Source organism: Pseudorca crassidens, chromosome 20, assembly GCF_039906515.1.
Source record: "Pseudorca crassidens isolate mPseCra1 chromosome 20, mPseCra1.hap1, whole genome shotgun sequence".
Lineage (NCBI taxonomy): Eukaryota > Metazoa > Chordata > Mammalia > Artiodactyla > Delphinidae > Pseudorca > Pseudorca crassidens.
In genome coordinates this window covers 27,202,844-27,216,147 of record NC_090315.1, presented here as the reverse complement: position 1 = coordinate 27,216,147, position 13,304 = coordinate 27,202,844, and the positions used below count along the sequence as shown (strand labels likewise).

Here is a 13,304-nt window from a genome sequence, read left to right as displayed (position 1 = left end):
AAGTCCTTAGTTATCTATGAAGATACTCTAAATGCCTTCCCTGTGAATTTCTGCCTAATACAGAGCCCTGTGTAAATCAATAGTTATGGAAATGCTTGCTGGGAATCTGCTGGAGAGAGAAAAATGGATGCTGTGAGTTGCCAGTGAAATAGGAATCTCGTTTTCAGATTTGAACATTATTGAAGCCTCAGGACGGCTGACTAACCTGGTGATGATGTCGAGAGTAGTAACCTGAGGGATCTGAATCTGCTGAGGAGTCAGCCCATGCTGTTCCAGTTGCTTTGGGATCAAGTGCCTGTGGGCAATCTCTATCTTTTCCTCTTGTGTATACCCTGGAAAAGAAGCGATTTTGCTTTGTGATTATTCACATTGCTTCCACAGTGCCATGCTTCATTAATAAATCCAACACAGATGCAATGGATCTTGGATTTAGAATGAATTTAAGTATGACTTCAACTAAGATTATAATCAGAATAAAGAAATTTAATCTCCAATCAATAATTGTTAAAATTTCCAACTTTTTCACAAACAAAATAAGCACTTACTAAGTAAGCACAGTGTTTGAAAAGTCTTCTGATTAATGATGTATCTCTCAAAGAAGAGAAAAAAATCTCAGTTTCATTAACTTAGAGATAATTACCTCCTTAACTCAAATGTGAGCTTTTATTATTTAATAGGAAAATAATACATCCCTTTTCTTTAGCATAATTTGACACATAATTGAAAAAACTGACAGCAGCAACAACAGAGACCTCAATTAAGACTTCAAGGGAAGAGCTGCAAAGGAGCTATTTCCTGAACTCCGACTATAAACTTTAGCAACAAACAAAACAGAAACTAAGACTTCCCTATAAAAGTTTTATTCCTTACATGTTGGAATTATACATATAATTTATATATTTAAAAGACTTCGTGGTCTTAGCTACTTAAAAGCCTCAACGAGTATAAATTTACTTTGTCTTTAAAACAAATGTCCCCCACAATAATTGCCCCTTTCCATTTAACAAGCAAAAATTAAAAAGATGAATTGACAAGGCATCTTTTGAGTAGAAAAAGGAAATTAAAAACATCAGAAATGCTAGAAGACAGGATAACCAAAACTGCAGAAGAAGGTGGCATCATATGTCCACCTCTGCAGCAGCTGCCCTGATTATTTCACTTCACGTTAGTAAATCTTATGGATTTTGATTTGGAGTTTCCAGGCAACTGGATCTCATTACTTATTTTAGTGTTATAAATAGGCACAAAGCAAGTTTAAAATTCTCCACCATATTTTAAAATTAAATACAGAGACCTGCAGGGTTCGCAAATAACTAAGAAATCCAATTATCATTTACTGGAGGGTGAAAATATATTTCAGTTTAATATGAAATATATATTTAGATTATACTCTATTTTTATTTTAAAAGATACCCACTGACATTTGATCTCTTCTAGGGAAAAATAATTCTGAGCAATTTAAATAAGGTGAAAACACTGGGATTTATTTAGTGTTAGTAACTAAAGGACTTTTTTTTACACACTCCAGTGAAGGAGAAGACATGGTTAAAAAAAAAAAAAAAGTATATAACTACTTGGCAGATTCAACTATAAAGAAGAAGAATTTAAAAGCACCCTGTACTTTTATATAAAAATGAGGCCAGCTGTAATAAAGAGAAAGTTTTAGGACGTATTTCTTAACAAGAATAAATGATTACTTTCCAAGAGATGGTAAAAACTTCAAAATCTGATAGACAGGAAGCTACACTGGGTATGTAAAGACCTATTTTTGTGTTTTAGACACTGACCTTAAAAAAAAGAAATTATTTTTATCTGTAATTTTAGAAATTGCTTCAAAGAAGAATATCTTGTTTTGCATAAAAATGATCATTCTTTTATGCTAAGTTAAAACCGAAAGTATTATGCTGTATACAATGTACATACACTCTTGTCTGTCATGGTTAAAACAAACAAAATTTTGTAGACTTTGAATCTACAATATATAAAAGCTGGTTTATATGCCAGATTCAGAACTTTTGAAGATCATACACTGGCAAATCAACTTTTTATTCAAAACTTCACAGCTTGACCAGTTTTAAAGAGTGATGCTCAGAAAAGCAAGAAATAGCTTTTTATTGATCAAAATCATTATTTAACAATCATTATTTAACAAAATAATGATTTTGTTTACAAATCAAGTACCTGGCACCTGAATGATCTCCATTCTGTCCAACAAAGCAGGTGGAATAGTAGCAGTGGTGTTGGCAGTAGCTATAAAAAGAACTTGGGAAAGGTCAAAGGCCACATTTAGATAATGATCTGTGAAGTTATGGTTTTGTTCAGGATCCAACACCTGTGGGAGAACAATAAACATTTAAACAGATTCAGTAGTTCCAAAAGAAAGCTGTATAAATTAAAACATGATATTTCTGCTCAATACAGTTAGTTTGGGAAATATGGGGCTAACACTAAAAACTAAACACTAAAACTAAAATTTTTTGAACATATGTAAGCACAAAGAAGCAAAAATTAGCCATTCAAGCTGTTCTCAAATCTACTAATGACTCACTGTGTGGCCATAAATAAGTTATCAATCCTGCAGAACAAGTTTCCCTCTTGGTAACACACCCCCTCTTACCTGCTATGGGAATATTAAGTAAATCTGTACAGCATCTTGAAATTCTTAGGTAACTGGTAAAATAATAATTAGTATATTCCTCCTCAAACATTATCAGAAAGTCTTTAACAGGTTTTTTTTTTTCTTTTGGTTGCATCACGGCATGTGGGATCTTAAGTTTCCTGACCAGGGATCAAACCCACGCCCCCTGAAGTGAAAGCGCGGAGTCCTAACCACTGGACCGCCAGGAAATTCCCCTAACAGTTTTTAAAAAAGTAAAACCTTTCTGTTTATAATAAGCAAAATATTACTATCTCTTAAAAATATTTTAGTTGGATAAATGAGATAATTTACCAATTAGGTTCTTAAAACGTTGAACAATTGTATGTTAAGGAGAATATATCTTCTTAGATTACTGTTCAAATGCTCCAAGTCATAGGCACTCGCAGTGAAGAGGCCTACACTGGACTTAAAAGAAGGCAATGAGTGGCTTCCACATGTTCTAACCTTCAATATATTACCACTTTCACTTAGACTAGGTTAGTATAGATATAAATAGGGTTGACATGCACAGGCAAGAAGGAAGCAAAATGACTAAAATACTTACCACTCACAATTTTATTATATAACTATCTTTTCCTTGCTTCTGATTCCCTTTCTAAAGTTTTACTTGTTTTTAAATATATCCACAAGTTAATTCGAAGCCCTTTACTCTTGAAAACTCTTGAATGTTTAACTTTTGTTAAACATTCATCGTTATTGGTAACTCAGTGTGTATCTAGAATACAATTCCTAGAAAGTTCTACTATTCATATTTTCACAAGACTTAATAATGTTTAATGTTATAAAAATGTTACTTTCAAGTCATCGAAGACAATTCTAATCATGTTCAGCATAAACTGGTTAAGTGTAATATTACTGTCTACCAACTACCTGAAAACTGTTTATCTATGTATGGCAATCTTAGTTAAACCCACTGTCTAGTTAAATAAAAATCTATCATTTAATGGCTATAATTAAATTTAATACATACATGTTGGATATGTTACTGTTCAAGTGAAGTAATTTTTTTTTTCCCTTAAAATTTTAAGACACTGAGGTTTTGGGACATCCCTGGTGGTGCAGTACTTAAGAATCTGCCTGCCAATGCAGGGGACACAGGTTCAAGCCCTGGTCCAGGAAGATCCCACAGGCCGTGGAGCAACTAAGCCCAGGGGCCACAACTACCAAGTGTGCGCTCTAGAGCCCGTGAGCCACAACTACTGAGCCTGCATGCCACAACTACTGAAGCCTGTGCACCTAGAGACTGTGCCCTGCAACAAAAGAAGCCACCTCAATAAGAAGCCCACGCACCGCAACGAAGAGTAGACCCCGCTCGCCACAGCTAGAGAAAGCTTGTGCACAGCAACAAAGACCCAACGCAGCCAAAAGTAAATAAATAAAAAATAAATGAATTCATAAAAAAAAAGACACTGAGGTTTTAAAAAGTAGAAAAATTAATAAAGCAAGGTTCCTGAGTTATGACTGAGGTCTTTTAAAGTGTATTACAGGATACCTAGGTTATGAGGACAGAAAATCAGTGATGCTCAATTTGCCTACCTCCATCTTTTGTTTAGGAAAATACAAAAAGATACGTAGAGTTTAAACAACATCAGAAATACTAATCATTAGTCTGCCAGATAAAAAGCATTTCTAGGAACCACTACTCAGATGAAACCTTAAGGTAAACTGGTGAGTTCATGGAGGGACAAGAATTACAGTCAGAACCTTCTAGCCATCAAACCTCCACTTTTCCCCCAAACTTCAGAGTCAGGGCTTCCATGGCCTTCCAACTCACCCACATAAAAGAGCAGATTCCAAGAATGACCAGAGCTGTTTTTTCTCTTCTCCTGATTAAAAGGTATTTCTACATAAACCCGAAACTATAATTCCTACCTACGGAGTATGACTAGGAACGGAAACAGCTGTGATATGACATTTTATTCTTAGGGACGTGAAGTCAGAGGTGGGATAAACTCTGGGAAGAGGTGTACGCTGAGAATTTTTCTTCAGTAAGTTTCTGGCAAAAGAAGAACTACAGATGTTTGTAGGCAATCCAGGAATATACTCCACTTATTACACATGACGTGGCAACTGTCATCTTTAAGTATGATAGTATGGTGATACTTTTTAAAAGTCTATATCTTTTAGGGATAGATGCTAAAATATTTATGAAAAGATATGATGTCTGGAATTTGATTCAAAATAAATAGGAGTGGGATGAGGGAGAATGGGTAGGAATAGATGAAATAAGATTGGTCATGAGATGGTAATTGTTAAAGGTAGGTTATAAGTTTTATGGTTCATTATCCTATTTTATCAACTTTTGTTATGGTTGATATTTTCCACAACAAAAAGTAAAAATAAATAAATAAAGTAAAATAAAGTAACTAAAATCAACTCTGGAAGCCACATACAAATACTATAGAAATTAAATCAGTGATGATGACAAAGTTGAGAAAAATGTCCAGAGCATAGCAGAAAAAGGCAGTAAAGCTATGTAGGGGAAATATATGGAAAAAATAAAGATATCTAATTCACAGATAATTGATATAACTAAAGAAGAGTCTCAGCAAGTGTAAAATCAGATATAATTAAAGAAATAACCAAGAAAATATTCTAGAAGACTCAACACTACAGATTGAAAAGCTTTAGACTCCTCGTGTGCAATAATAAATGACAGAATGTTAGGATAACAGCTACAGAATTTTCAAGCAAACTTATGACTACTTTAAAATGCTTTAAAAATATTTTATTACACAGAATACATGCCACAACACATAAGTTACAAAGGATAACAAAGTGAACATCTGTGAACCAACTACCCAATTGTGACTACATCTGTATTTTGTGTTTAGATCAGTGGTCACCAAAGTGGAATGTTTAGAATAACCCACCAAAGTGCAAGTAGAAAATATGAGTACATATATTCATCTTTATGTATCTATAAATACTAGAAAGAAATTGGTTTTTAAAATATTTAATATACAAAATGAAGTAATGCCCTTACTTGGAATACATGTTATACACATGAGATATTCATAGAGAAGAGTAGAAATCCTATAACATACCAGGCTGATGTGGGGCCCTCACTCATCTGCTTTAGATGTAATTATAGCACAACTGCAGTCCATGTGTGCCTGATTAACTGTTTTTACAGAATATAAATGGATGGATGAAGTGTTTAAAAAAATTCCTGCAAAGTATCATTAAAGATGTGAACAACAAGAAAATGATAAGAGTTGACACTTTTACTTCTGGAATAAGCTTTGATAGCCACATTATAAAGTAAAAACAATTATCTAATTAGAATACATTGTTTTCGCTAAAAATAATTACTTTACTTTAAAAAATTTATTCTGTGTGTGTTGTACATATAAATATCTAACATTAGTACAATGGTACATTTATGTTATGTTTATATTACATATTTATCCTTTGTTATGGATTGAACTATGTCCCCTCAATGTGACTATATTTGGAAATAGGGCCTTTAAGGAGGTAATCAAGGTTAAAAGAGGCCATAAAGGTGGGGCCCTTGTCCAATATGACTGGTGTCCTTATAAGAAGAAAGAGAGAGACCAGGGATGCATAAGCACAGAGAAAAGGTCATGCGAGGACACACTGAGAAGGCAGCCATCTGCAAGCCAAGGAGGAGACCTCAGGAGAAATCAAACCTGCCAACAACTTGATCTTGGACTTCTAGCTTTCAGAACAGTGAGAAAATACATTTGTTTGTTTTTTTAAGCCACCCAGTCTGTGGTATTTTTGTTATGGCAGCCTTAGCATTCTAATACACCCTTATTATATATGTATTTATATCATAGAGAGAGATATTTTCAAAAATTTTAACTGATGGAATATGTGAACAAAACATATGGGGATTACTGGTGCAGACAACAAAGAGACATTAGCAAATATAAAGGGCCTCAAAACATAACCTATAAACAAATCCTTAAAAAAAAGTAACCTGAAGATATATTCCATCTGAACAACAAATATATCAAAATAAAAGGAACAGAAGCAATGAAATCATTTAAGCCCAGAATTCAAACTAAATGTATGAGTACGCACTTTTAGAACGAGGGACTAAGGAAGTCGGAAAATCTGCTCCTCCATAAAAGCAATGAGAACTGGCAAATGTTGTCAAAATCAACTTTTTCAGTATTCTAGAAATTAACTTGCAACAAGCTGTTTATTCAGACTGTGCCCCGCTACAAAAGAAATCACCTCAATAAGAAGCCCATGCACCGCAACGTTTTCTTATTCAAGAAAAACAACTGAATCTCAGTAAATATAACAAGCTTTATGGTCTATTAACTTGCTTTACTCCCTCCTCTTCTCCCAAGTTCATGGTAGCCTTGAAAACTAATAGCCTCACAACCACAATAGCTGTGAAAACCAGTTGCCTAGCAACCCCTATAAGGGGCAGAATAAGATTAGAGCTCCCCAGAAGCCACATCCCCAGAGAATGTCACCCACCTGTCTGAAAGTTCCTTGGAAAGGCTCAATTCTCAGGATTTATCTTTATTTGACCTGACTCAGAGAACACTCTGTGTGAACAGCCCTACACTCAGGGCATTTGTCAAAAACAACCGATAGCAATTGTTTAACACTGCAGCTGCCTGAGGCACCGCTACCAGTTGGGACTAACAAGAGGCTGATCAAAAAACTTAAAGAAAAAAATCTGGGTGATGAGATATTCATAGAGGCTTTTGAAAAGCTCTGAAATATTCCTAGGAATCTAGGTTATATATATGTATAGGACTCTAAGTATGATCAGGAAAAATCTGAGAAAGGCTTCAAAGTTCACCTCTGGCAGACACTGAAGCTGTATAAAAGCAGGAAGCAAAGGCTAAGGTAGAGTTATAAACTCTGCCCAAAAGTGAAGCACAGAGCCCCTTGGAAAAGAGTGGGAGACCTATTGATTCAGGCACTTAAGGAAATCTCTGTCCTACCATTAGCTGACCACTAAACAAGCAGCAACTTCAGTGGCCACCCATGACAAAGAATACAGACTTTACAGAAAGAGACCAGGAAAAACACTGAAACAAACCAAATAACAACAACAACAACAAACCAACAAATCCTTGAGGGAGGGGGAAATCTAATTATATATTTAAAAATTATAACATTATATATGTTCGGTTTCAACAAAGAAATTATGAGACACATGAAGAAATACAAAACTATGGCCTAGGGGCTTCCCTGGTGGCGCAGTGGTTGAGAGTTCGCCTGCCGATGCAGGGGACACGGGTTCGTGCCCTGGTCCGGAAGGATCCCACATGCCGCGGAGCGGCTGGGCCCGTGCGCCATGGCCGCTGGGCCTGCGCGTCTGGAGCCTGTGCCCCGCAACGGGAGAGGCCACAACGGTGAGAGGCCCGCGTACCGCAAAAAAAAACCAAAAAACAAAACAAAAAAAAACTATGGCCTAAAATCAGTAAAAGAAAAAAAAAATAGTGAACAGAAATTGTCCCTGAAGAAGCCCAGATGTCAAACTTCTTAGACAAAGATTTAAAACCAGCTATTATATATATGTTCAAAAAAACTAATGCCACAACACGGATGAACTTTGAAGATATTATGTGAAGTGAAATAAACCAGTTACAAAAAGACAAGTACTGTATGATTCCACTTATATTAGATGAATAGATTAGTCAAACTTATAAAAACAGAAAGGGAAATGATAGTTGCCAGGCACTGAGGAAGGAAGAAATGGAGAGTTGCTGTTTCATGAGTATAGAGTTTTGTAAGACAGAAAAGTTCTAGAGATTGGTTACATAAAAATGTGAATAGGGCTTCCCTGGTGGCGCAGTGGTTGAGAGTCTGCCTGCCAATGCAGGGGACACGGGTTCGTGCCCCGGTCCGGGAGGATCCCACATGCCGTGGAGCGGCTAGGCTAGGCCCGTGAGCCATGGTCGCTGAGCCTGCGCTTCCAGAGCCTGTGCTCCGCAATGGGAGAGGCCACAGCAGTGAGAGGCCCGCGTAACGCAAAAAAAAAAAAAATGTGAATATACCTAACACCACTGAACTGTACACTTAAAATTGGTTAAGAGGACAAATTTTATGTTAAGTGTATTTTACTACAATTAAAAAATAAAACTAAAGGAAACCACATCTGAAGAACTACAAGAAACTATGAAAACAATGTTCTAACAGATAGAAAATATCAATAAAGAGACAGGAATCATAAAAAAAGCAAATAGAAATTTTAGGATTGAAAAATATAGTAACTTAAATGAAAAATTCACTAGATGGGCTAACTAGCAATTTTAGCTGGCAGAAGAAAGAATCAATGAACTTGAAGATAGGTCAATTGAGATTAATCAATCTGAGGAACAGAAAGAAAAAAGCAAAGAAATGAACAGTGCCACAGGGACCTACTGGACATTAGAAAACATTAATTGACACATCTAATAAGCTCAACAAACCCTAAGTAAACTCAGAGATTCATACCTACACTCATCATAGTCAAACTGTCAAAAGACAAAGACAAAGAATCTTAAAAGCAACAAGAGAAAATACTGTTTTCATTAAGTGCAAGGGACCCTCCATAAGATTAAGAACTGACTTTGCATTAGAAACCATGAGGATGGAAAGCAGTAAGAGGACATACTGAAAGAAAAAAAGACTCAACCAAGAACTGTATATCCAACAAAGCTATCTTTCAAAGATGAAGGAGAAATTAAGATATTCCCAGATTTAAAAAAAAAAAAAAAAACACTGAAACAATTTGTAGCTAGCAGACCACACTATAAGACATATTAAAAGCTGAAGTGAAAGGTCACTAAACTGTATCCAAACACACACAAAAAGAACACTAATAAAAGTAATTACATCAGTAAATATAAAAAACAGTATATGGGAAGGGGGAAGGGATAAATTAGGAGCTTGGGATTAACATACATACACTACTATATATAAAATAGATAACCAACAAGGACCTACTGTATAGCACAGGGAACTATATTCTATATTCTGCAACAACCTATATGGGAAAAGAATCTGAAAAAGAATGAATACATATACATGTATAATTGAATCACTATGCTGCACACCTGAAACACAACATTGTAAATCAACTGTACCCCAATAAAATTTTTTAAAAAGACAATATAATGCATTTTTGTTTGTGACTTTTATGTTCTCTTATCTGATTCAAAAAACTTCATTGAACGATAATTACTGCTGATCCTCATTATTCATGGATTTTATATTTGCAAATTCACCTACTTGCTAGAATTTATTTGTAACTCCAAAATTAATACTTGTAGTGCTTCTGCAGTCGTTTGCAGACATGGTATAGCACATCACCCAAGGTGCATATTTCCAGCTGAGGTCAAACATGATGCTCTGCCTTCTTATTTTAATTCTCATATTCTAAGCAAGGATCCTCCTTGCAGTCTATTTAGTTCCAGGTTTTCATTTTTGTGTTTTTTGTTAGTTATTCTGCTCTTTAAAAAGCCCCAAAGGCAGTGCTGAAGTGCTGTCTACTGTTCCTGTGAGCAAGAAGGCCGTGATGTGCCTTACGGAGAAAACACGTGTGTTAGATAGCTTCATTCAGGCGTGAGTTATAGGGTTATGGTCATGAGTTTAATGTTAATGAATCAACAATATATATTAAATATATAAATAAGGCAACTTTAAACAGAAACACAAATAAAACAAGGTTATGTACTGATTGATGACAAACTGGCTTGCAGGAAGCTAACCCTGTATTTCTTCAAGGAGCAATAATTCAGTATTTGCTACTTCAGTGTTTGCTGTAACTTTATAGAACATAACTACTGCAAATAATGAGAATCAACTATACACTACTGTGTTGATAAGCTTACAGTGTATAGAGATGTATTTTCTATGCGAAAAATGGTACAAAAGAGGGCTGAGGGAAGGAGGGCTTGTTGAAACTAAGTTTTTACATACTGTTTGCAATGATTAATTTCATGTGTCAACTTGGAGAGTGTTTTGGATGAAATTAATATTTACATCAGTGAACCTTGGGTAAGTTTGCCTCCATAATGTGGGTGGGCTTCATCCAAACAGCTGAAGGTCTGAAGAGAACAAAAAAACTGGCCTCCTTGAGCAAGAGGAAATTCTCCAGCAAACTGCCTTCAAACTTCGTCTACACTATCAGCTCTCCTTGGGTCTCAAGCCTGCTGGCCCACACTATAGATTCTGGACTTCCCAGCCTCCATAACTACATGAGTTAATTCCTTACAATAAATCTCTTTACATGAGTATATCTAGATATCTATCATATCTATAGATATACATGGATAGAGATAATCTATATATTATAAATAAATATATCTATATGTTCAATAACAGGTAAAACTGGGAAAAGATCAGCAAGGACACAGAAGACCTGAATAGTACTATCAACCAATTAGACATAACAAACACCTAGAGAGCAATCCATCCAACAGCAGCAGCAGTATACATATTCTTCACGAGTGCACATGCAAACATTCTCCAGGGTAGACCATAAGCAAGCCATTAAACAAATATCTATATTTCAAAAGGCTGAAATCATACAAGGTATAATCTTTGACCACCATGCAATAAAATTAGAAATGAATAATTTTTAAAAATTTGGAAATTCACAAAAATATGAAATTAACCCCTAAATTACAAGGGAAATCAAAAAGAAATCACAAGGGAAATTGGAAACCATTCCGAGATGAATAAAAACAAAAATATAAGTTACTAAAACTTATGAGATGCAGCTAAAGTAGTGCATATAAAGATATTGATAGCTGTAAATGCATATACTAAAGAAAATTCCAAATCAATAAACTAACCTTCCATCTTTAGAAAGCAGAAAAAGAACAAACTGAATACAAAGCAAGCAAAAGGAAGGATTAGAGAATAATCCTTAAATAAATGAAACTGTGACAAGAAAAACAATTGAGAAAAATCAACAAAAGAAAAGTTGGTTCTTTGAATAGTTCAATAAAATTGACAAACATTTAGCCATACTGAGTAAGGAAAACAAGGACATTCAACTTACTAAATCAGGAATGACACAGGTCACATTACTATCAACCTTACAGAAATAAAAAAGAAATGAGAGTATACTATAAACAAACTTGTATGCCAACAAATTTGATAATCTAAATGAAATGGGAAAATTTCTAGAAAGATATAAACTATTGAAAGTAATCTGTCAAAAAGTAATAGAAAATCTGAATAGATCTTGCCATTCCTATCCATCATTGTACTGGAGGTTCTAGCCAGGGCAATTGGGGGTCGGGGGGAAGCCATCCAGACTGGAAAAAAGTAAAAGTATCTCTATTTGCATATGACATGATCTTGTACATGGGAAAACTCTAAGGAATCTACTAAAAAAACCATTAGAACTAATAAACAAGTTCTGAAAGGTTGCAGAATACAAGACTGATATACAAAAATCAATTTGTATTTCTTTACATAAGCAATGAACAATTTGAAAAAGAATTGAAGAAAATAATTCAATTTATTTTCTTCAATAGTATCAAAAAGAATAAAACACTTACATTTAACAAAAGAATTGCAAGACATATACTCAAAAACCAAGTTGAAAGAAATTAAAGAAGATCTAAATAACAGAAGGACTCCCCGTTCATGGATTCAAAGAATTAATATTATTAATATGGCAATATCCCCCAAAGTGATCTACAGATTCAACAGAATCCCTATCAAAATTCTATTTAGCTTTTTTGTAGAAAGTGACAAGCTGATCTTAAAACTTGTATGGAAGTAAAAAGGACCCAGAAGGGCTAGGCAATCTTGCAAAAGAAGAACAAATCAGGAGGATTCACACTTCCCAATTTCAATAATTTTTACAAAATTACAGTAATCAAGATTGTGTGGTACTGGCATAAGGATAGAAATATGGATCAATGGTAGAGATGGAAGTCCAGAAATAAACCCTTACACTTATAGTCAACTGATTTTCCACAAGGGCAACATTACATGGAAAAAGAAGTCAACAAATGGTGCTTGTGACAACTGGATATCCACAAGCGAAAGAATGAGGCGGATCCTGACATCTCACACCACATACAGACATTAATTCAAAATGGATTATAGATCTAAATGTAAGAACTAAAACTGTAAAACTCTTATAAGAAAATGTAGGAGTAATCCTCATGACCTTGGATTAGGCAATGACTTCTTAGATATGACAATTAAAACCAAAATAACAAAAGAAAAATACATATAAATTAGACTTTATCAAAATTAAAACCATTTTGTGCCTCAAAGAACACCATCAAAAAAGTGAAAAGAAAGCCCACAAAACTGGTGAAAACATTTGCAAATGATGTATCTCACAAGGGATTTATATCCAGAATATATAAGGAACTCAACAAGAAAAAGACAAATACCCAATTAAAAATGTGCAAATCATTTAAATAGATATTTCTATAAAGAAGATATACAAATAGCCAATATACACATGAAACGATGCTCAATATTATTAGCAATTAGGGAAATGAAAATCAAACCACAATGAGCTATCACTTCACACATACTAAATCAAATGGATGGCTAAAATAAAAAAGACAGACAACAACAAGTGTTGATGAGGATGCAGAGAAACTGGAACCCTCATACACTGTTAGTGAGATAGTAAAATAGTGTAGCCACTTTGGAAAACAGTTTGTAAGTTTCTCAAAATGTTAAATAC

The 13,304-nt window shown here is 34.7% G+C and overlaps 1 protein-coding gene across 2 annotated transcripts in view; it reads right to left on the bottom strand.

Moving 5' to 3' along the window:
* Positions 1-13,304, bottom strand: part of LONP2 (lon peptidase 2, peroxisomal) — a 95,811-nt gene that overhangs the window by 34,604 nt on the left and 47,903 nt on the right. For both annotated transcript variants that reach the window (XM_067718747.1, XM_067718748.1), the window contains 2 exons: positions 2,182-2,332; positions 206-332 (listed from right to left, as the gene is read on the bottom strand). In XM_067718747.1, the coding sequence (XP_067574848.1) occupies positions 206-332; positions 2,182-2,332 (278 nt within the window). The remainder of the gene's footprint in view (positions 1-205; positions 333-2,181; positions 2,333-13,304) is intronic.